This window comes from Neolamprologus multifasciatus, chromosome 11 (genome assembly GCF_963576455.1).
Source record: "Neolamprologus multifasciatus chromosome 11, fNeoMul1.2, whole genome shotgun sequence".
Taxonomy (NCBI): Eukaryota; Metazoa; Chordata; class Actinopteri; order Cichliformes; family Cichlidae; genus Neolamprologus; species Neolamprologus multifasciatus.
In genome coordinates, this window is record NC_140449.1 from 21121054 (window position 1) to 21144384 (window position 23331).

At 40.4% G+C, this 23331-nt stretch overlaps 1 protein-coding gene across 4 annotated transcripts in view; it reads left to right on the forward strand.

The window, feature by feature from the left end:
• Positions 1-23023, forward strand: part of celf3b (cugbp, Elav-like family member 3b) — a 31587-nt gene extending 8564 nt beyond the window's left edge. For 2 of the 4 annotated variants that reach the window (XM_085177991.1, XM_085177994.1), the window contains 11 exons: positions 14895-14943; positions 15514-15642; positions 15730-15809; positions 16136-16291; positions 16732-16876; positions 17533-17679; positions 17965-18030; positions 18752-18856; positions 19005-19148; positions 19320-19483; positions 22887-23023. In XM_085177991.1, the coding sequence (XP_085034117.1) occupies positions 14895-14943; positions 15514-15642; positions 15730-15809; positions 16136-16291; positions 16732-16876; positions 17533-17679; positions 17965-18030; positions 18752-18856; positions 19005-19148; positions 19320-19447 (1149 nt within the window). In that variant the 3' untranslated portion in view covers positions 19448-19483; positions 22887-23023. Of the gene's footprint in view, positions 1-14894; positions 14944-15513; positions 15643-15729; positions 15810-16135; positions 16292-16731; positions 16877-17532; positions 17680-17964; positions 18031-18751; positions 18857-19004; positions 19149-19319; positions 19774-20242; positions 20336-22886 lie in introns of those variants that run through there. The other 2 variants (XM_085177993.1, XM_085177992.1) reach the window with 2 other exon arrangements.
• The last annotated feature ends 308 nt before the right edge of the window (positions 23024-23331 follow it).

Genomic DNA, 23331 nt, shown 5'->3' on the forward strand with positions numbered 1-23331 from the left:
CAGCCAAATAAATTCCACAAAACATCACAAAGTAGCTTAAATAAAGTAGAATAGCTGAAATGAATTCATACGATAGTAAGACAAAACCTCAGTACATATATTTCATGGATTTATTTAAGTTAAAAGCTTTGATGATCCACAGAAATACACTGTTGGCTGGCTTTGCAGCTAGTGTGGGTCTTGTTATTTCAGAGAGATTGTAGCACTTGGGTGATACCATGTGTCTGAGGTCAGAGGTGAAGGCTCAGCTTCCAGTGAACAAATCCAGGATAACCATTAGAAGGACATGTCATCCCCAAAGAGTGTGTGGACCACTGCAATCTAGCACAATACACAGGCGACATTTTGGATACATATTCTTCTCTCCTTAATAATAATTATGCCTGCAGTCAGAATATTTCTACAGTATAATTAGTTTGACGTGTTGATTTGTTGCCTGGTTATATAATTTTTTTCTAACATCTTTTCTTTCATTTTTGACAGTTTTGTATGTAAGTCAAAAAGCTTGTATTTCTTGTACATTCATTGGAGACACTAACAGACACACAGCTCAGTCATAGTTTGTGTACACGTACACCGGTAAAAGACACTGTCATACACACAGGCACGCTCGTGCTCATGCAAACATCAAATTTAGAGTAATCATTCATACAAAACTATCCTTGTTTCATCCTAATCCCCCATGCATCTCTCCCTCCCTCTGTCGCTGTTCATCAGGCCACACTTCCCTCCCAGCCTGGCTAGATTTTAACCTCGTATCTCCCTCTGCTCTCCATCTATCGCTCTATCTCTCTGCAGCCCTACTGCTGCTGTATTTCCTCCCATATCTCTCCCCTTATCTGCTTCTTTTGTTCTTTGTTGTCGATATCTCTCTCTCCATTTAATCTGCACGCTCTCTTCTCTTTGTGTTTATCGCTCCCTTCATCTTTGTGCTACTTCAAACACAACTGTTTGTACACACACATACGTCTACCCGCTTGTGCACACACACACACACACATCTGTTTGGTCACGCCGACATCCGCAGATCTCAATGTAGGTGAAATTAAAGTGTGATAAGCAGCTTACCAGGTGTGTGTTGTCATGCTTCACTGCTCTCAAGGCAACACTCTGCTCCCTGTTTTTTGATTAGCGCCAAACTGAAGCTCTCTCTCTCTCTCTCTCTCTCTCTCTCTCTCTCTCTCTCACACACACACACACACACACACACACACACACACACACACACACACAATGTACTTTCTGTGACACACTGAATGTCTAATTAATTATTATAAAGCCAGAAGAAGCACCACCAGTACTTAACTAAAGAGATACTACAGAGGATTGGTGCATTTATTAAAAAAAGAATAAAAGTTTGTAGTGGTGATATTGATTAAATACATTTAGTCTGACACTGAGCACTGATCCAGCTTTTTTCATTTCTGATATGACACAGTTACCTTGGCTTTCGGTTTCTACTGATAATGAGCACTGATCCGATACCAGCCTTAAATTAATAAGCTGTAATCCTCACTGTGAGGAAGAGACTAGGAATCCTTCCTTTATTCATAAAATAACATCAGGCTATACTTTTCTCAACAAAAGAACAGTCCAAGACTGTAAATGTTGACTCACTTCATCAAAGTTAGCAGTGAAGTAAAAGAAAAAAACTTCTTCAAACACACAAAGAAAATCTGTTAGTGTAGCAGCGTGAAATCCCTCCAAACTCTCAACGCTTTGCTGTTTCTTTCCCCCATTCCCCACATTAGGTCTCACACTAACAAACTGTGCTGCTGCATCATGCATGAGCTGGAAAACAGAACAACAGAGAACTGATGTGAACAGCACGATGCACCGGTGCATCGCGGGTTGTTTTAGAGTTAATGTTGGATCTTGGAAAAGTGTTGGGATTTTACTAATTCTGTGAGGTCTAAGCTCTCGCTGGCACCCCTAAACTCATGTTGTGGAGAAATACAGAACAAAAACATATGGTTTGTCAGGTGTCAGTCATAATGACACTGGCAGGGTTATAAGCAATAAGCTGTTTGATGGTGTAAATTTAACTACAGAATTTTCAGGGTTAAGGCTTGATCCCGGAAACACGTCTATAGCTGCTAAGCATTTTATTAAGTCAAATCAAAAATCAAAACCGTGGAAACTGAACTGAATTCCACGACATCCTGTGTATGTATAGTATTGATGAGATCACACACAGATGGTTAGACGGTGCAGAAACAGCAGCCTCTTCTTTATAATTAGTGTCACTTCATTCTTTTAAGGGCAGCCCAAGAAAAAGAACCAACATTGGAAATATCACCATAAATAATCGCTTTTCCCTTTAAGTATGTCAGTAGTGTTATGTGCCTGGGAAGATAGATGCGATCTCTTCAGGTATACATCAACCACTACTTTTAGTTGATGTTTATCAGATCCACTTAGAATGTGTCCATGTTGTGTACGTCCTGTGTGTGTTTCCATGTGGAATCTAAGATGCTTGGCAGACAGCCTCCCTGTGGGGCAAAGCTATGATGAGCAATTATCCACTAGGGCGACTTTGTAGGCTAATTTAGCATATTTATGTGGTCAGCAGCACTGTTTACTATTCCCCTTCACTGCTTACTGCTGCACTTTCAATTTAGAACAGACCCCAAATCTCTCTCTTTCTCAGTTTCTCTCTCTCTTTCTATATTTCCTCTCTGTCTCTCCCTCCTCTCCCTCTATCTCTCCCCTCCTGATGGGGTTTGTGATGTGTATCGCTTACCCCCTCCCTCGTGCTGTTTCTCTATTTTTATCCTCGCCGTGTGTGGGATGGGAAGGGAGTAGAGGGACAGGTGTAAAATTGTGTGTGTGTGTGTGTGTGTGTGTGTGTGTGTGTACAAGAAGTAGACAAAAAGAGGAGGAGCTGGAGAGAGTGATGCAGAGGGGATATGCAGAGCAGAAGGGTGTTTGTGAGGGGAGGGATTTGGCTTGTTTGTTTAAAACAAAAGTCTTTGCTCTGTGCATGCATGTGTGTGTGTTTGTAAGTGTGCATGTGGGTACATTTTTGCATGAAACATGGGGAGAGAAAAAGTGCCTGCCTCATATTTCACAACAAAAATGAGGCAGAATCTAATCATAGCCTAATAAAAACCTGACCCTGGAGAGCGCCTGCCTCTTTAAGACCTAACACATATACACACACATGCACACATACTCCAACACACACTGTTGTTTATACATGACTCCAGAGGACATTATAATGACTTACATTCATTTCCTAGAGACTTACCTTAACCTTAAGCTTGTGCTGGGTGGTATGAAATATGTATGGTCGTTTTTAAGATTCTGGTGGTTTTGTTTTATGTCACAGTATTGTTATTATTAGTATTATTTTTGCCTATGAGCTTACATACAGACTTTAATGTCATCATAAAAAAGAAATAAAACCTAAAATAAAACCACACAACCATAAGCAATAAATGTTCTAATCTTAGGCTCTGCTAATGAAAATCACTGGCACATGGCTGTAGAGGCTGCTTTCTGTGATTTACCAGTATAAACAGATTTCGGTCCTCATAAGAGTACTACCTGAACAAAATAAACACAGAAGGACCTTCATGTGTTGGCCTGTTTGTAAAGTTATGTTTGTGTGGATGGATGATTACCAGGCCGTGTGTCTCTCAGATGCTGAACTCTAAAGTAGCAGTAAAGTTGAGTCCATATCACACACCATCTGCTTTGTAAAGCCAGACAGCTTTAGCACAGCCTTGTGTTTGCATTCACTGAATGAAAAGACCTGAGTTGTAATTTTGTAAAGTTTGCTTCAAAACTTGCACAAGCACAGCTTTTTTGTAGCTATTTAAATCTTGGGTTCACACATTGGCTTATTGTAAACTGCCCACTGACTCTAAAATCCTCATATTTAAAATAGAGAACTGTTTTTTCCTGCCTTTTTCCAAGTAAGCATGATGTGTCAAGGCAATATATTAAAGGTGCATATTGAAAAATATATTTATCCATCCTTCCATCGGTTTTCTTCCACTCATCCAATTCAGGTTTGCAGGCATAATACATTTATACTTGAGTAAATTCCCTCCACTTAAAAAAATACTTTGCTTGGGGGGAAGGCCAAAACCTCTTTAGTGAGCAGAAACCTTTACAAAATAAGATAGATGTTCCACGTTAATGCAGATAGAAACTGGAAATACATTTGACTGATTATTGTAAGCTTACAAGAGGATTATCTTTCCCATTTGAATAAAAAAAATGCATTTCAGAGTAGAAAACAATTGTCAGAAATCAGAGTATGCGAGGATCACTTAAATGCAGTGACCTTAGCAGATCTCAGCATTTGTTCTTGGACAGGGCTTTCATCAGTGATCACCCCTTTTTTTTTTTTAACTTGAATTAATTTACTGTTCCTAACTGTCTTGCATAGATTTTCATGGCATGGCATGCTTTGGCATGAGTTGGCATCTTTTATTTTGTCCATGTCCATGTGAGACTGTCTTTCTCAAAGCTACAGCTTGCAATCCAGACATGGTGTCTCAGCATGTAATATTTATGTGTCTATACTGAGGCGGACGTATAGAACAGGACCATGCCGGGGGGGTGAATGAATGTGTGAATTTGTGTGAATGAAAGGGGAGGTTAAGCGGAGTGGAGGAGGGCCGTGAAGAGGTTTGGCATGAATAGGAGTGTATAGACGGGGAGGGGGGAAGGGTGAGACAGGGGAGGAGTAGAGGAGTTCGGGTTAGAGAGAAGGAGGAAACAAGACAAAAGTTTCCCATAATGAGCATGGAGGAAGGGGCAGGCGGGTGGTGTGCAGAAGAAAGGGCTTTTTCTGGGTGGTGGAGGAGTGGGAGGGAGTCAGGGCGCACTTCTGTCAATTTAAACAGAGACATCTGTCAGAGGGGGCCACTGGTGTGTGTCTGAATATGTGTGTATGTGATTAGGCGGGCAAGGGGATGACAGGACTTTGGTTGCACCTGGGGTATGACCTCCGCTCTGAGGTCCCCCCTCTAGCCACACTCCAACTTCGTATCTGAATAATGGCCATTTTCCTCTGACCACAGGGTAATACTGGAGCTTTATGTGACCACATTACACAAACGTAAATCACCACACTTAATAATGCTGCGTTCAACAACAGAAGACAATGGGAACAGGACAACAAGCCTCATACGGGAGACAGAGAAAACTGGGCTTCGGGTTTTGCTTTTAGTTCAGCGACCGTGGTTGTGATTTAGTGCTTTATAAATAAAACTGAATTGAATTACTTAACTAATTTCCTATGACAGCCTGGTCTAAGGCACTTAAAAATTCCGCTATGAGAATATTGATAAAACACTGATTTGTGTGTGATATGTTCATACACATGATTTACACACAGATTTTTGGATACGCGCTGTTAGTAAATGAGGTGTGAAAATGAGGCTGTTGTGCCTTATTTATCAGAAATCTATGCTTTTTTCTGCTGTTTCTGACAATTTGAGGTCAGACAAAAATGTCTTTGTAGATTGAGTAGATTAAATTCCAATTAACAAAAGTAGTTAACAAAAATGATTTTATTACCATGCTGGTGATTTCACTTTGGTTCGAGCTGAAATCTCTTTAGGGAATCCAAAAATGTATATGTGCAAAAAAAACCAACAACCATGAAATACTAGTTGGTTGACTGACTTTTAAAAGTACTGCAGTAGTAACTTGTTGATTATAAGATATTTCTTAGTCACCTGCCTTAGCCAGGCCTGAGATAGAGCTGTGCCTTCATATAAATATAAACAAGCCACATTTTAGTAAACTACTCATTTACATACAGTCCCTGGACCACGTCATATGAAGCTACACACTATTCAGATACCATATAGACACAAAACAAAGAATACAAACAAAAGACAAATACATACAATACAATCATACTAAATTAAATATGATCACAGTTCTGGTTTGCTATAAGCCTTTGTGGAACATGTAGAATGTTCCTTTGTTATAACTGGTAAGCTATTCCAATATTTACTTCTGTTCACTGATAGCACAGTTTGTCCAAATGTGGTTTTGCCTAGAGGCACCTCGCAGTGCGTTCTTTGTATAATAAATTCATTTATACAAGGTGGGGAGGGCATTTAAATTCTTATATATAAAAAAGGCTCTGTTTTTTTTTATTTCTCAAAGCTGGAAACCTTTTGTTCTTTCAAAAATGTCCCAGAGATTAAATTTAAAATGACCTTTTATCAAGCTTTTTTATGGCTTTAATGAAAAGTGATCCTGTTGAGGGTTGTTCCACAGACTATTCAGCATGTAAAAAAAAATTCACTGAAGAATGAAGAATATAGAGGGAATTTATAACATTTTACATTTAGAAAAATATAGGTTTGGATTAGCTTGAAATGTAACCTTCAGGGTTATACACTGCTTATGTTAAATTCTATCAACATTATTTAATCAAAATGACTAAAATCCTTTCTCTATATACCCCGAAGCAGCCTTGCTATTTTAGCAACAACTATGACTGAGTGGAATTATTTATTATTTTATTTATGTATTCCTCCATATTTTATGGAGGAATACATTTTAAATTTGTTTTTGTAATTTCACTCAAGTTTCCTGTACCAATAAAATGATATTTATTTAGTCAGTTACAGTTAGTTATCTCAGAAAAAGTATATTTGAATAAAATGTGCATTACACTATGCTAGTATCACTTTAACACAAAATATTAATAGTAATAGTGTGAGCAACAGCAAATCTTAGTTTTGTTTCAGGTTTTTGGGTCAGGATTGGATGGTTTCCCTTTATTACTACTTTATTACATGTTTCTATTACATCTTTCAAAAAGACTATTTAAAATATTTTGTGCAAAAACACTTAAAATACTGAAATAAATGAAAATTCTTAAAGTCATAAAAACTCAGTCTGTAATGTTTAAAAATGAAAAACTATTATGGGGTTATTAAAGGCTCCACACAACTTTCATTTTTCTTTTAAAAAGTTTGAAATGTTGTAAAAGAAGAATATGAATTAAAGAGATTTGTTATACAAGCGATAAAGTGAAAAAAGGCTAAAGCGGTATACCTTTTAAAATTTAAAGTGTGAACTATGAATTGTTTTTCAAGAAACAGAAGTTTTTAAAAAACAATTTCATACATCTATTTTATTCCTGTGACATGCAAAAAAGCTAAATCATCACCAGTCAGTGTGGTGTTTTTAGTTCTGTTAGGCTGTTATGTGAACACACAAGTCATTTGCATGTTTTTCTTGCTTTAATTTTCTGGGATCCTGCCTCATGCTGTAACTATCTGAGCATTCAAAAACGTGTCGCTGGCTCCGTGTTGAATGTAATCTCAGTGAATATGAGATTTTTGCAATCATGAATTTCTATGGCTCTGAGCAGCCTTTTTAATTCAGCCGTTCAGTTCTCAAAAGACTTACACTCCCTAAAATAGAAAGAAGGTCCAAGTGCATAGGTCTAGTAGTTATCCGCTATAGTGCTGTTGGATTATGTTGGACTAAATCCAGAGGATCAAATTTCAGTGAGTGCTCTACTGCTGCATGCAGAATGTTCTCATTGGGGTTTGACAAAAACAGCATATAATATTATAGGGATCAACAGGGTAGTTAGTTCTGCTTTATGGATGGTTTGGTGTCATTACTATGGAGCCTGATAAAGAGAAAAAGAGAAGGAGAAAGAAAAGAGAATATGTTGCTAATCCGAGAGGCTGGTGAAGGGTTAACTGCCACACAGAGTATTGAGTGGAGAAGAAGGAGGGCGGACTTCTCAGGTGTGAAGAAGAGAATGAGGGAGAGACAGAGGGAGGAGGGAGGCGAGCAGGGGGATGGGCCGCTCAGGAGCTTGTATTGTGGTTGCAGGCCCCCGTTACCAGGCAACGGAGCTGAGCTGAGATGCCAGGTTGCTAGGTAACCTGAGGGATGCAAAGCCTAACGTGGTGTGATAGAGAGACGAGGTGGGGTGGAGCTGTGCTGCCGAGCTGCTCCACCTCAGCGCTCACTGTATCTGTTTCTCGCGTTTCAGTGTCTTCATCCAGCTGTGAATGAAAGGTGTGAGCCAGGGTGTCGCATTTACCATATCCTAAATGTGACACCCCGGGGTGGCTATGCATGGAACCATAACCGGCCACATGTAGTGAAAGCAAAGCTGATGTCTATGCGTTTTCCTTACATTTTGGACCATCTTTTACTGTTGAATAACAGTAAAATATTTTAAGACTGTTACAGCGAGTAGAATTTTTGTCACAGTCCTGATGATTTTCCTTTGTCGGAAAGTGAAAACTTGGTTAGCATGGAGTATTTTAATATCACTTAAAATTAGGGCTTGATTATGACAAAAATTAGAATCACAATTCATTAGCAAGGACCACAAAACTGAATGTAAATGAAAAAAAGGGGCCCACAAGTCAATCTATGCTTTGTGTTGGTCCCAAGTCTGGAAAAATGAGGAGGGATGTGTCAGGAAGGGCAAAGGGCATCAAATCTTTGCAAAAATCAAATATGCAGATCACCATAATTCCACACTTGATCAGTCCAGACCTCGATGGAAGCAGGTTATGAAGAAGAAAAAGAATAGCAAAGATGATAGATGAATTACAAGGCCTCAGTGAGGGTCCGGAGCAGCGTGTGGGCCCGGCTAAGCCCTCTGATATCTGTGGAAAGAGGAGGGGTGGGGGGGACGTGGCATTTATAGATTTATGACAGCAAGGGAACTGTTCCGGGTGTCGTTCCGCTCCTGAATTTCAGATCAATTATCTCCAAGATTTGTTGGTCTCTATTTAGATCACCATGGCTTAATAAGTTAACTTCACCTTTGAAACATAACGAAAATTGCATTTTGTAGTTCAGACTCCTCAAAACCAAAGGGTTTCCAAACAGCTGAATTGGTTTCACTACTCTTGGTAATCAACGTCGCTCTTCCTTTCATCTTGACTTTAGCTGAGCTAAACCTGCCGCAGTCTTTTCTGAGAGCAAGTTTGGTGTTTTAGACAAATAAGTGCACCGCTGTGAGCAAAAGATGAAAGAACAGCAAAGAAGAAAAGAACAAAACAATTGCTTTTGTTCTTGGACAATTGGAATTGTTTTACTCAAATTATCCATTATCATTGAATTATTTTTAGCATATTTTTCTATAACTACACATCCTCTGTGTTTTTTTTTGTTAATAGATAGATTCAGGAGAGATACAAAATGTAGTTATTTGGTGCCTTTAACATTAGGCCACTAGATGTTGAAACCATGGATTTTTAAAAAAATAATGAAGTAGCCAAAATAACTGCAAAATAATTTATGCTCACTCAATTATTGATGCTTCTCTCTTTAAAAGTGTTTAAAATTCAAAATTTGCATTCTAGCTTAAAATGCCTGCGTGATCACCATCAATTGTTTACCTCTCGCTCATTAATTTTACAATTAATTTGTTTAATCAGACTTACAATGTGCCCTCAACTTTGTTGAGTCCAGAATAAAGGTAGAGTCGTATAAATCAGTCATGTGGATTAGTCTAAAATCATTTTTTCAATATTCACAGTTATAAACAGTGCTGCCTAGCTTAGTTTTTTTCTGATGATGAGGATGGGTTTACTAAAATTCATGGAGAGAGTAAGAAAGTAAGACGTAATGGTAAGAAAGAAGAAAAAGAAAGATAAAAAAAAAAACGCTGTGATGGCCACGTCATCAGGCGGGGTATGAAGGGATTATGGAGCTGCGAGTTAGGGGGAATTGAGGATAGGCGAGAGGAAGAGGGAGAGAAATAATGCTAGATCGTGGAGAAGGGGTAAAAATAGTTTTCCTTTCTTGTGCACTCTGGAAAATAGACATCTGAAATTGTGTGGATGGAGTGCTCCAGAGAGAGATTGAAAGGGGGGAAGGGTGGACAAACACACACGCACATGCGCACGCACGCTCGCGATTGAATGTTGTGATTCTGTGCTCTGTAATCAGTTTTATATTACTGTTTGTGATAACATTTGTTTCTTCTTGCGATTTAATGACAAAAAAGGGTCAAAAGAACAAAATGATAACATTGATTCAGCGCCGTCGTTTAATCCATGTCCCAAATAGTGTTTGTGCGTTCACATTTACATGCACACACTACCCCCTTCCCTCATAACACGGTGCAATGGTTTATTCCACTGATTTTGTGAAGGTGGGGGAGGGGGGGGGGGAGAATACGATTTGATTGGATAATCCAAGGATTTAATATCCCCTAATCCTGGCACAATCCTCTCTGCATTACTGCAGGGAGTAAGATTAACAGTATGTGTGTAGTATGTGTTTGCTTCGGTGTGTGCCAAAGGGCGGATGCTCTGAGAAGGGGGAAAACTGTAGTGGATACTGTGTGTCAGTGTATGTGTGTGCGTCTGTGTGTGTTGTCACCTCAGCATGCAAATGGGCTGTGTTTGCATGCCGTACATGATTGTGCATGTGTGTGTTTGTGTGTGTGGATGTGCCTCACACGCACACCATCGTATATCACATATCTCACTCTCATGCGTGGCCTCACATATGAATTCACTTTCCTCTGAGATATAGAAACTCTGCCTGTCAGGGAGGGCTTCTTAGTATGCAGCAGGACGGATCAAACCACGCTCCAGTATGAAGCCAGCTCCTTGTACGTGTTTGCAGATGGTTACTGTTAATTAAGCCCTAATTGGAACGTGAGTAATTAGAGGATAATTCGACTCGAAAGGAGCGTGTGGCTGTTCATGAGTGCTGGAGTAAAGGAGACAGAAATACAGTGTGAATGACTAGCGGGGGCTATACTATGTTTGAATTTTTCACTGGGGCTCAAGGGAATTTTAATTACTACAATGTAGATTCAATCCCTCACCCTTACTTATTAAGACTGCCTTTATCTCTCCATTATTCTCATCTTATTGCTCATATATATTTACACTTACTCAGGGCTCATTTTTCTCTCTATCATGCTACAATAAGAGGATGTGTTAGAGGGACGCTGAACAGGGGAAAGAAGAATTTACATTTAAAAAAATGTCTGGTATGAAAATGTAGGTAAAAGGCTGACCTTTTACATGTGATAACTTTGCATACAAAAGCCAAAATCTAATTTTAGCGGTATTTTTATTTTAACCAGGCTTAACCATCAAAGAGGTTTGGAGCATATGATAGCCATGATTCACCTGTGTCAGAAGAAATCACAGTTAGAAAATGAGCCTCATATTTAAATGTAGGTAAACAGGAAACCTTTTTTTTTTTTTTTGACAAGCCACCTATCGCACGTGGAGATGTGGCTCACAGATGTGATTTTCTGTGAAAACAGATTAAGCATCCAGGGTACCGTTTTTTGGGGGTTTTTTGCTGCTCACTGTCAGCGACATTAAAGGGCACTTTTGCTTTTGTTATATATCCTATACCGATGGCGCAAAGGTGGGAAGAAATCAGTCTAGATTGTTTTAGTTTGGGACACTTTGAGTGGGTGTAAAATTGATTTGCATGCTGTCTTTGAATGAGCTTAAATGTGAATTTCAGCCCTGAAAAATTCATGTGGCTACCTCCTTTTTTACTTATCCTGCTTTAAAAAATGCTGGTAAAAATGAGGTGACTTAAAAAAAAGCACCACATTTTGACCCACCCCTTTGTACATCTACATGAAAATTGAAGCGTTTTCATGTAGGGCTTCATTAAATATACTGAAGTTATTTTACAAATCAGCCAATTCTGAGGGTTTTATGATATTCTATGTGTTATGCCCTTATGATAAATGCTCATCTTTCTCTTATTATTTTACAAGGCAGGAAAAATGTGTGATGTTAAAGCCAGCAAACGCTCCTCCAGCACAAATTCTTTGTTTACTCAAAGAGCACAGGAGTCGCCCTTGGCAACCAGAGTTCTTGTTTACCTACCCAGTGTGCCGTCATATGATTGCCATGACAACGATCTCGTTGCTATGCCAATTTTCCAGTGCTATTGTGTCTTTATGCCGGCCAACTGCACCTTTCACCTGCTGCTTTTCCTCATCTCTTCTGATTCTTCCTCTCATCCTTCGCAGTACATCATGTGGGATTCATATTATATATGGTTCTATTAAAGTTTACACACACACACGCACGCACACTCGCACAGATGCTTTGATAAGGTTTGATTCAAAGGCCTTAGTTTGAAATCAGGAGGTGTTTCTGTTCAGTCTGTTTCAAGGATGAGCTTGAATAGGCCTAATGAATGAACAAATGGAAGAAGTGATGGATGGCTAGAGGGATAGGGAAAGGGTCAGTGGATGCAGATCCTGCTACAATCAGCCTGCTCTACAACACAATCCGAAATCAATGGACAAGACGGAGCTGATCAATGAGTTTGTATCACAAGATGGATGGCAACTTAGATGGACAGCAAAAGCACCCTGAGCAGGGCTAGGATTATGATGGATGGATGGATGGATGGATGGATGGATTCAAGGTTATGGAAAACGGTCAGGGGGAAGTGTATGTGTATTTTCCATAAGTTTATGACGATGCTGACAGCTCGAGTCGATAAAAGTGTGGGGTTAAAAGTACATATCATTCCTTCCTTTGCAGACCCCTTGTGTGCCCATGTTTGTGTGTGTGTGTGTGTGTGTGTGTGATGGCCTTGTCTTAGATCAATAGCTTTGTGGTGACAGCTAAGAGCTGATTAATCAAATGTATGGATCAGTCTCTCGCTGCTCTGCCCTCTCTTCAATTACCAGCTTCATTACATTGCCTTAACACCCCACTGGGACCTCTCTCCATTCTTTCTCTCCCCTTCCTCGCTTCCTTCCACCGTACTTCTCCTCCTCCTCGCTGTCTCTTCCCATCTTTTTTTTCTTCCTCTGTTTTTATCATTGTCTTTCAATAACTATAGATGTAAACTACATATTATTGAGCTTAAAATCATATTTTGACTGACCGTGAGGTATTAATATATACATGGATTCTTTCTGAGACCTATATATAATAATATAATACTATTATTATAATTTTCTCATTACTATTATTATTATTAATGTGTTAAAGAACAAACATAGCAAATCTCTGCATATGAATGAAGATTATATTCCTCCACTTTTTAGAGTAATGTACCCACAGATAAGAGCTTTTTGGTGAGATCCATTCCTGTCCTTTTTTAAGCAATACCTTGTGTTTTTTGCTGTATGTTCTTTATTTGTTCTATTTTGATTTATTTTTTGCTTACAATCAAAAAAGTATATAATTAATAATAAATAGTTTTAGAATTCATTTTGAATTTATTTTGCAAAATGTGAAACTGTACTTCATGAGCGTGTTTTCTTGCTGGCTTTCTTCACTGGCTCATATCTCCTTTAGCCGCGTCTCCTACCTCCATCCCTCCTTTTGATCCAGCCTTCTTTTTTCTCTTCTTGTTTCCTTCTTTTCATCACCTTCATTCTGCAGCTCTGATCCTCCTTTTCTCTGCCCTCCATTTCTCTTCCTGTGTTTTTATTCCCATCTTTCAATAACTCCTCATAGACATAAAGTACCTTTTTTAAAGGAAATATCACATTTTGACTGGCAGTGAAACATAAGTACATGATTTCTTTAGCATTATTTATTTCAAACTTTTAAAAGTTATTTTGAAACTAGAATTGTCTTCTATGTCTTTGCGGCTTTGCCCTCCTCCCTTCCTTCCACCCCCCTGCTTCTCTTCTTGCTTTCCTCTTTTCACCGCCATCATTCTGCAGCCCTCCTCTTCCTCCTCCCCCAGCCCATTCCCCTGGCATTAACACTGTGCCTCATTGCCTCAGTGCTATGACTAAGCACTGTGTGTGTTTAGTATGTTTTTGTGCCTATGTGTGCTTCTACGTGTGTGTGTGCGTCAGACCTGTGTTTCTTTCTCCAAATAGCGAATGAATAGGGGGAGACATGGAGAACGTGTGTTTGCACGCGTGCATTAGCATTCATGGCAGTGGATTGGTGTAGTCGTGACATTTTTTAAAGATAGAGCAAGTCACGACTGAATCACGCCCAGCTCCTCCCTCCCGCCCTCCCTCCATCCCGCCCTCCCTCCATCCCCTATTTCTCTTTCTATTCTTTTTGAATCATCCTCTCAGGGGCAGCTCTGCTTTCATCCTCCCACACTCGGTCTCTCTGTCTCGCTCTTCATGTACTACTTCTTTTTCCAGCCTTTCCATTCATTCCCCAGGTTCCTCTTGGCCTTCCACCTGCCCTTTCAGTCGGTTGAAGTTAGGCAGGGTCCCCCAGGTCTCTCTCTTTCGGTCTCTCGTTCAACATCCTTTTATTTTTAGCTGACTGCGCCTGGTCCTGTTACACACTTGTCATTTCACCCCACTACAAAATCTCTCTCTCTCCCTTGCCTCCCCCGCCTCGTCGCTGTATCTCAACCTCCTCTTGTCCCTCATCTAATCCGTAGTTCTTCAGTAATCCTGATCAGCTGGCCTGCATTCTTAATCTCGTCACTTCTCAATCCTCCTCAGTACTCCTGCATGCATGTGTGAGACAGAGAGACTGAAAGAGAGAGAGAGAGAGAGTGAGAAATCATAGGTAGTAAGACTGTGTGCGTTTGACAGGGATCAACCAGCCTCGGACAGAGTTCAGACACACCTGTTACCTGCTAACATTCATTTATCTGCTGCTAAAAAAAAATCCCACTTGGATACACACAGGAGCCACATAAAAATATCAGCTACAGTCTATTCATCTGTACTTTTACAACAATATTAGTATTTGTGTCTGATTTGTCATTACACTTGATGCTTGTCTGGATTTCAAAACATGCCACAAAAACTGATGTTTTCCCTGACTCAATATCATACCTGCTCATTTACAAAATACCAATTAATGTTTGAGTAAAATATGTTACCTAAAATGTAATGAGAATATTTACTGAAAGTGAAGTCAGTCTTTGAAAACAAATATGTCCAGGAGAGGCTTGTTTATGTTGACCATCCGTATTCCTGCTTGTTTGTCCCTCAGATGAATCGGCCAATCCAGGTGAAACCAGCTGACAGCGAGGGCAGAGGCGGTGAGAAATACGCTTAAACAACCAAACACGTACTCCTGCATACACACACTCGTGTCTTTCTGTCTATGTGACATAATGACATAATGCATTCCCCTTACTGTAAACGTAACCATCAAAGATTTAGACAAAAAAAAAATCCAAATCTAAATCACTCTAACCAGAACTGTAAAATCAGGCCTTTAATAAACCTTTGACGTTGTGAAGACTGGCCAAAAGGTCCTCACGGTGTACAGATGTCCTTGTTTGCCAGATAGAAGGGTAGGTGTCAAGTTGGATCAGATAGAGATGGAAAGTAGTCAGCGGGGTGCCTGGCAAGTTGCTTTTTATAAATATGCACACATACATACACATTCAGATCACACTCTTTTCATGCCACTTTCCTGGTTTATGGTCTCTGTGGTCAATACTGCAACCTGGTGGACATAAATGAAGCTGCCATAAAAAGATTGTTTTTTTTCTTTTCCTGAAGACAGTCTTTACTCTATACCAGCCATGTCGCCAGCATTGGGAATATAACATTGAATTCATAACATTTTCTTCCCTTTCCTCCACACATCCTTGGCCTCTCAGAGGACAGGAAGTTATTTGTGGGCATGCTGGGAAAGCAGCAAAGCGATGAGGACGTCAGAAGGCTGTTTGAGCCCTTTGGCAGCATAGATGAGTGTACTGTCTTGAGAGGGCCTGATGGCACCAGCAAAGGTAAAATGCACTCAAATATAATACCACAAAGTGCTTCATTTCATGCAGTGCCATTTTTATTTTTAATTCAATGACCGTTTGTTACAGGGTGCGCGTTTGTGAAATTCCAAGGACATGCCGAAGCCCAAGCTGCCATCAACAGCTTGCACGGGAGCCGCACAATGCCTGTAAGCAGCATGCACATGATCGCAAATGATAAAATCCATATGCATAAAACAAACAAACACAACCAAATATGTGTATGTACTTCTAAAGGCTTATACAGTGAACCACAGGGGAGAGTTTGCATTTTTTGTAGGTAATGATGTAATGTAAATGTATTTGCTTTGGCCCTGCACTGCTCATTGTGCCGGGATAAGCATGAGTCCCACGAGACTCATAAAGGATTAACTGGATAGAGGAAATGAATGAATCAACACGAAGCCTGGGCCCATTAACACCGAAAATTACTTGCAATTGAAACTTAATTCTGTCTTCACCTCTGTCCTCGCAGGGGGCGTCGTCCAGTCTGGTGGTGAAGTTTGCAGACACAGAGAAGGAGCGGGGGCTGAGGAGGATGCAGCAGGTGGCCTCCCAACTCGGCATCTTCAGCCCCATGACCCTCAATTTCCCCGCCTACAATGCCTACACGCAGGCGGTCAACGCACAGGCAAGCACAGACACACACAAACATTCGCTGTGCTGCACATGCATGCACCAAGTTTGTAAGGGGAGTGCTGTGCTTATGAAAGGATGTAATAAGTTTGAAGAGGCTATCAGTGGTCTAATTCAGGCTAATGTTATTACCCAGACAACAGAACATACGTCATCCGGCATTAGCTTTCCCGCAACACACAACCATTAACCCACTGACTCGGGACATAATGGCCTTGTAATTAGATCTCTATTCATCTGTTCCTCCATCACTCCCTCTCCCTGCCCCTTCCTCTCATTTTTCTTTCCCCTTTTTCTCCCTCTCTCTCTCTTTTTCCCATACCCATTTAACTGTGTCTTTGTTCTCTCTCACCCTCACTTTTTCTCCCCTCTTTCTCCCTCCTCTCTTCTACCTCTCCATCTCCTTCCTGTCTCTGCTTCCTTCCTTGTCCACAGCTTGTCCAACAGCAGGCCCTGGTTGCCCAGTCAGCGTACTTGTCTCCTGTGGCAACAGTTGCCGCCGTACAGATGCAGCAGATGGCAGCACTCAATGCCAATGGAATCATTGCCACACCCATTACACCCATCACACCATCCTCGGGTAGGCTTACATGCCATGCGTACTTAAATATATTCTTGGATTATTGGATGTATCTTCTAGCTGTACTTGTCAGTTTGTTATAACATCAAACATGATGCATTAAAATAATAGTCACAACCCTTTTTTTCTTTTAATGTTTCATGTTATCAAAAGAAAAGTCTAGATTGCTGCTTCTAGGAGTTTAAAGCATTCAGTTTATATTTTTACAGTGTAAGTATAGCAAGATGAATCTCTGAATGAAGGTTTGGTTATAGAAGCAGGTGTATTCACATAGGAAATCTAGTTAATGTCCTTCTAGATGCAAGATAGGCCTCTTGGTAGCTATCTTAAAAGGCCTCAAGGCACTTCTTTTGAAGTGTTATTTTTAATTCATTTTAATTTCGCTGGTCACTGGGACATAAAAACCGCATGCATAGTGTTACCATGGAAGTTTTATCTTTTTTAAAGAACAAAGACTTATTCTAGTTCCCTGACTTTGCCCCCAAATGGGGTTTTAAAATCCTGAAAGTTGTACTTCTACTACCATCTTTCTACCACCAGATTTCTCCCATAAATCTAAACGTTTTATTCTTTAAAAGCCGTGTCTCTCATCTCTCTGGTATAGTGAAATATTTGCAATGACAGAGACTCTGTTTTGCTGTGATATCTGTCTGTAGGTACAAACACCCCTCCAACTATTGCAGCAACACCTGTGCCAGCACTTCCTCCACCGATAGGAGTGAATGGTTACAGCAGCGTGCCAGCTCCCTCCAATGGGCAACAAACAGAAACACTATACACCAATGGCGTTCACCCATATCAAGGTATTTTGATCAAATCAAAGTATGGAGTATAGAGATATGTTTACTACTGTGATGTTGTGATGAGGACCGGACCCAAATTGCAGGACGCGAAGAAGACAAAGTGAATAAGACTAAACACAATAACAGAGACATATAAAATAAAAATACAAACAGAAACCAAGAACTCAATAAACACTACATAAACCCCAGGTCCATTACAGATATAGAAATAAAATAAATCGCAAAAATTTATTAATATATTGCCTTTTTTTAAATTCTCCTTTTTTAAAAATTTCATATCCCCAGCTCAGAGTCCAGCAGCAGCCTTGGACCCACTACAGCAGGCCTACGCAGGCATGCAGCACTACACAGGTTGGTGTATGCGCAGATCACAGAACTGATCACTTATAATCATCTGAATTCTTTATAGATATTAATTTCTGTGTGCTTTGCTTACATTAAGATAGACAAGGCAAATAAAATCAGTAGTAAATACATCTGCTCAAAAGCCACTGAAGACGATATGAAAGATGTTCACCATATGCATGTCCTTGTAAATCAAAGTTGCACATATGGATCAATTACACGTGGCTCTAAAAATCACGTTAGCTTCAGTGAAGTCATACACATATCTAATTCAGCCATATTCAGCCGTATTATTATTAATGCATATGTGTGTTTCCCAGCCGACGTCTCAGGGAGGAGGTTAAATCAAGATGAGCAGACTTGTGACTTTGTTATGAATGTGTCTGCTCTCGGACTGTCAAGGATAAAAGGACAGTTTGATTGACTGAATTCATTTTGTTTTGATTTATACAATTTAATTAAGACACAAAAGGCTGGCGATAATGTAACACAGGACATATCATGTGTACATGATTCAATATCAAGGGGAGATGTAATGCGTGTGCAGGCTCAGATCAACAGTGTCATTGTCTGGTGAACTTATTCCACTCGTATGTTACAGTTAATAGTTTTCACCTTCAGCAGAAGACGTTTCAGCTCGAACAGAGTGACTCTATTGGACGCTCCTATGTTGCCACTCGTTGTTGTGGTCCAATCATATTTTGTTGCTCCCTGTCTCTCCCAATAGCGGCGTACCCTGCTGCGTACGGATTGGTCGGGCAGCCGTTCCCCCAGCAGCCAACACTTGTTGCCCAGCAACACCAGCAGCCCCAGCAACAGCAGCAGAGAGAAGGTGATGTGGTTTCCTTTCTGGCCGGGGCCACGCCCCTCTCTCTAGTGATCCTATTTAAAGTTTTTTTTTATTGCAAAGTTTTTACAGCCTGAGATCATTTATCAAACTCTGTCTACTGTGTGGGTGCGTGCGTGTGTGTGTGTGTTAGGTCCAGAGGGGTGTAACATCTTCATCTACCACCTGCCTCAGGAGTTCAGTGACTCTGAGATGCTGCAGATGTTCCTGCCTTTTGGCAATGTCATCTCAGCCAAGGTGTTTGTGGACCGTGCCACCAACCAGAGCAAATGCTTCGGTGAGAAATGCAGACGGGGGAGAAAGTGGGAGGGAATGGGGGAGGACCGGTTTATCAGAGCAAAGAAAGGACAAGTGGAAAAAGTCATTGGCTGATGAAATACTGTGTTGATTAATGCGTGTAAACCCGCCTGACAAAATGACTAAAGTTAGCATTTTGCCTGTCTTTCAGGATTTGTGAGTTTTGACAACCCAGCCAGCGCTCAGGCCGCCATCCAGGCCATGAATGGCTTCCAGATTGGCATGAAGAGACTGAAAGTGCAGCTCAAAAGGCCGAAAGATGCCAACCGCCCATACTAAGTGACTACTGAGAGGATGAAGAACAAGTGAAGAGAGGTGAGGAGGTGGAGAGCAGGTGAAGAGTGGCACAATATGAGACAAGTGAGCCTTAGTATAGAGACAGAGTGCAATCAAGTCCCGCCCAAAGCAAACTAAGGCTAAAACAGTGAACCTCGTTAGTGTGGCGCAGGCATATTGTTACTGATATCCAGTTTTATTGGATGCTCCTCAGATGTTTACAGGACTGTGAATCATATTCAGAAAATGCTGCATTTGTATATACAATTACTTTTACACAATATAATGTTTAAAAAACTAAAATTAATACTGAAAAAAAATTTTAACTGTATTTTTAACTGAAAAAATAAGCCCAGTTTGACAGCTTAATTAAACTAAATTAAAAAGAAAATTAAAATTAAAAGACATATTTAATATTTAAAACCAAGGATAATATTAAAAAAATAAAAAATAAATATAATAAATATGAGGAGTTTTATCTCCCTCCAGTGGGCGTGGTTTTCAGAGTAAGACACATTGCGCTCTGTCTCTGTGTTGGGGGAGCAAGCGGATAAATTTGGGTTAGTGAGGAAAAAAAAGTGGACAATGTAACTTAGACTTGACAGTGCACAGCTAACTGACGGGGAAAGCTTTAACCTGACATTTCAGTGAAATATGCTTTGGGTAACTTACAGAAAAACAGCTTAATCAACTCAAAAAGAGTAAATATACTAAAATATTGTTTCCCTTTTTTATTTTCTTTGACAATCTTATTTATTTTCTTTCCTGCTGTTTTGATCTTTTCCTGAAACACCCAAGATCCTTCCGTCCAATCATAATTCACGAGGACCCCATCGCTATGGCAATGGTTGCCTAGTGACCGATAAAGCCCCGACCCCCCCTTCCTCTCACATTGTTGTAAGTTGATTGGTTGGCCTGTGTTTGGGTTGCTGTGGCGATTGATTGCCTGTGTTGGTTGCCCTTGGCAATTTTTGTTCTGTCACCTCGAGCAACCAGCCATGCGTTGACCTGCATGTCCTGTTGCTGTAGTGACCACAGACTGTGTTTGGTGCATTGTGACTTTATTTTGTATTGACCTGTGCACATACTGATCAATAACTATCAATAGCCCGGACTGTACTCAGAATCAACTGATTCGATTGGATACTTGATACTTTGAATCATTTTATAGTAATTTGATCAATTCTGTAGCAACGCTCGTTACTCTTTTCAGCCTCGTTTTTGATCAGTTTCTGTAGTGTTCTGTTTGGTGTGTTTATTATTTGAACAAATGGTTTGGGTAAAGTAGTGAGCGTGGGCATCTGTGTGTACGTATGTGTCTGTGTTACACTGTTAGCGTGTAATACAGGAGAGCGTAATCCTCGTTGTATTGGTGTCTGTACAGAAAGGTGTGCAGAGGCTTCCACGGTGGACTGCTGGAGAAAGCTAGAGCAGCAATACAGTTTACTGCAAATTACATTTACTTGTTTTATTATATTATGCAACATACAGTGGCAGTGCATGTTGGAACAGAGGCCATGATGTGGTTGAACAGAACTCTAAATATGGCCACAGACTGGTCCAAAGTAAAGGCTACACAGGCCAGAAGAGAGACAGACAAGGTTCATTTTACTGACAAAGGCACACTGTACTTTGGAGCGAGCATGCATTTTGTTGAGCTGTGCTCTGATAGGCTGAGTTTTTAATCCTGGATTGTGATTTATTACAGTGTTTGATGTGCCACTTTAGTTTTTTGCTCCTTCGTTTTTCTCTCCTGAGCCATTTTCACACATGAACTCCAGACAGAGTCGGGAGAAACAGGTCACCACATTTCCGAACATGCCCTTCATTACATAGGCCACTTAGGACTCGCTGGAACTAGTAGTAGTGATGGTGAATTCACTGGACAATTACATTCTCTAGTTATACCTACTGGATATGTTTATTTTATATAATTAAGATGAGCACTTAGGTGCATTATGTAAGTCTTCCAGATTTTGCGATACAGGCTAACTTTCATCTGGAGTCCCTGGCAGGTTGAGGGCATTCATAGGTAGGAAAAAAAAGCAAAGATCCAAGGGCACCTAAGCACAGGTAAGAGTCATAATCATATGAACGATAAAACAAAGACATAAACAAAGAAAGACAACATATTAAACACTTATAAAAACCCTCATACAGACACAAAGCGCATTAACACAATTACAAAAGCAGCGACCTGCAACACACTAAATCCGCTTACATCACGTTTGATTGACATGGACTTTGTACCGGAGAGCAGGCAATTTAAATACTGTTTCAATTTTTCACATTGCACCTATTTCGCTTCATTTCTAGAAAAGTTCAGCGCTGCGGTGCATGTGTGAAAACAGCTTTTTATATATATCCCTATCACTTCTTTTGTGCTCTTTTCTCCCTCTTCCCCTCACCACCTCCTTGCTCCTCATCTTCTTCTTTTCCCCTCCTCTCTGTCAGGTTTTTTTCTTTCTGCTTCTCTCCCCTCCAGTCTCTTCTTTCTGTCCCTCTAGCTCGTGTTTTGAGGTAAAGGGTATGTGGTTACCATGGTGGTATATAAAAAAAAAAAAAAAACTGTGAAAAAAAGTGCCTCTTGCTTATTGGAGAACAGCCTTCAACTATAGGAATTCTGGGAGAAAAATAACAAGAGAGACTGTGACGTAAATGTAATCCTCCACAAACCCGTAACCTTTACCAGAGAGCAGAAAATGTGTAGCTGCTGTCAGGTCGGTGTTTGGAGGCACTTTCAAATGGCAGCACACATTATAAATAAAGGATTCAGCTTCTATTTCTAGACAAGCTTTTACATAACAAATCCTTGTGGGTAATAAGAAGGCCATGTAATACCTCGGTATAATACAAAAAGTTGTGGCCACTTCTTTATCCTGATTAAAATGATCACCCAGAATTTCTATACTGCAAATGCCAGAGAGTGATGCATGTTGGTAGTAGTGTTTGCTTGCTATGAATCGAGGCACATGTTCATAAGGACACAGAGACATAAGTGCATACTTCTAGATTCTGTAGACTTACTAACACACACACACACACACACACACACACACACATTTACATCCAAACACACACCTACAGTCCCACAGTAACACATTTGAGTGATTTTCACTGTATTGAGTTGCATGATCCAGGCACTGTGTGTGTATGTGTTTAAAGCACCATGAGTTACCGCTGCTGAAAGACAGAATGATGCTTTCTTGTTTGACGCACTCACCTGAGACTGAAGCTAAGCGAAGCTAGGAGCATCCTGAGGTGCAGTTTGCTGCAGGAAGTGTGGCAGTCAGGCCTACACAGGAGTCTTGTTTGACAAGCTGTGAAGATCAGAGAAACGCAGAGCCTCAGAGTATTTATAACTCTAACAGATCCTCCCTCCTTCTCTGTCCCTCTCTCCTTTTATCACTCCCTCTACCCTCCAACTCTCCTGCCTTCACAGGTGACCTTTCAGAGTCCAGCTGAGGAGGAATCCCAGGGTTCATTGTGCTTTCAGACTGTCTGCTGCCTGTGAGCGTACGCGGACTGCAGCCACACTCACGCAAACACACAAACATACATCAACACCGAACCTCATAGGGTTCGTGGCTGATATGTACATAAAATGCACAAACACACACACACACACTTGCTGACACTTACACAAATACACACGCGAGTCAGTAATCTCACCCATACGGCCGAGACCTTGGTTTGACCGTAGTCTGTGTGGAACAGGGTGTTTAGTACAGCTAAGACAACTCAGACCAAGTGAGAAGGGTGAAATCAACCTGCTGATATATCACTCCAATAGACTTTAACTTGTCTATACCATGTCTAATACATGACAAATATAGAGGGACCGATGTTTCATAATAAAAACCCAAGAAAATACAAAAAAGACGACT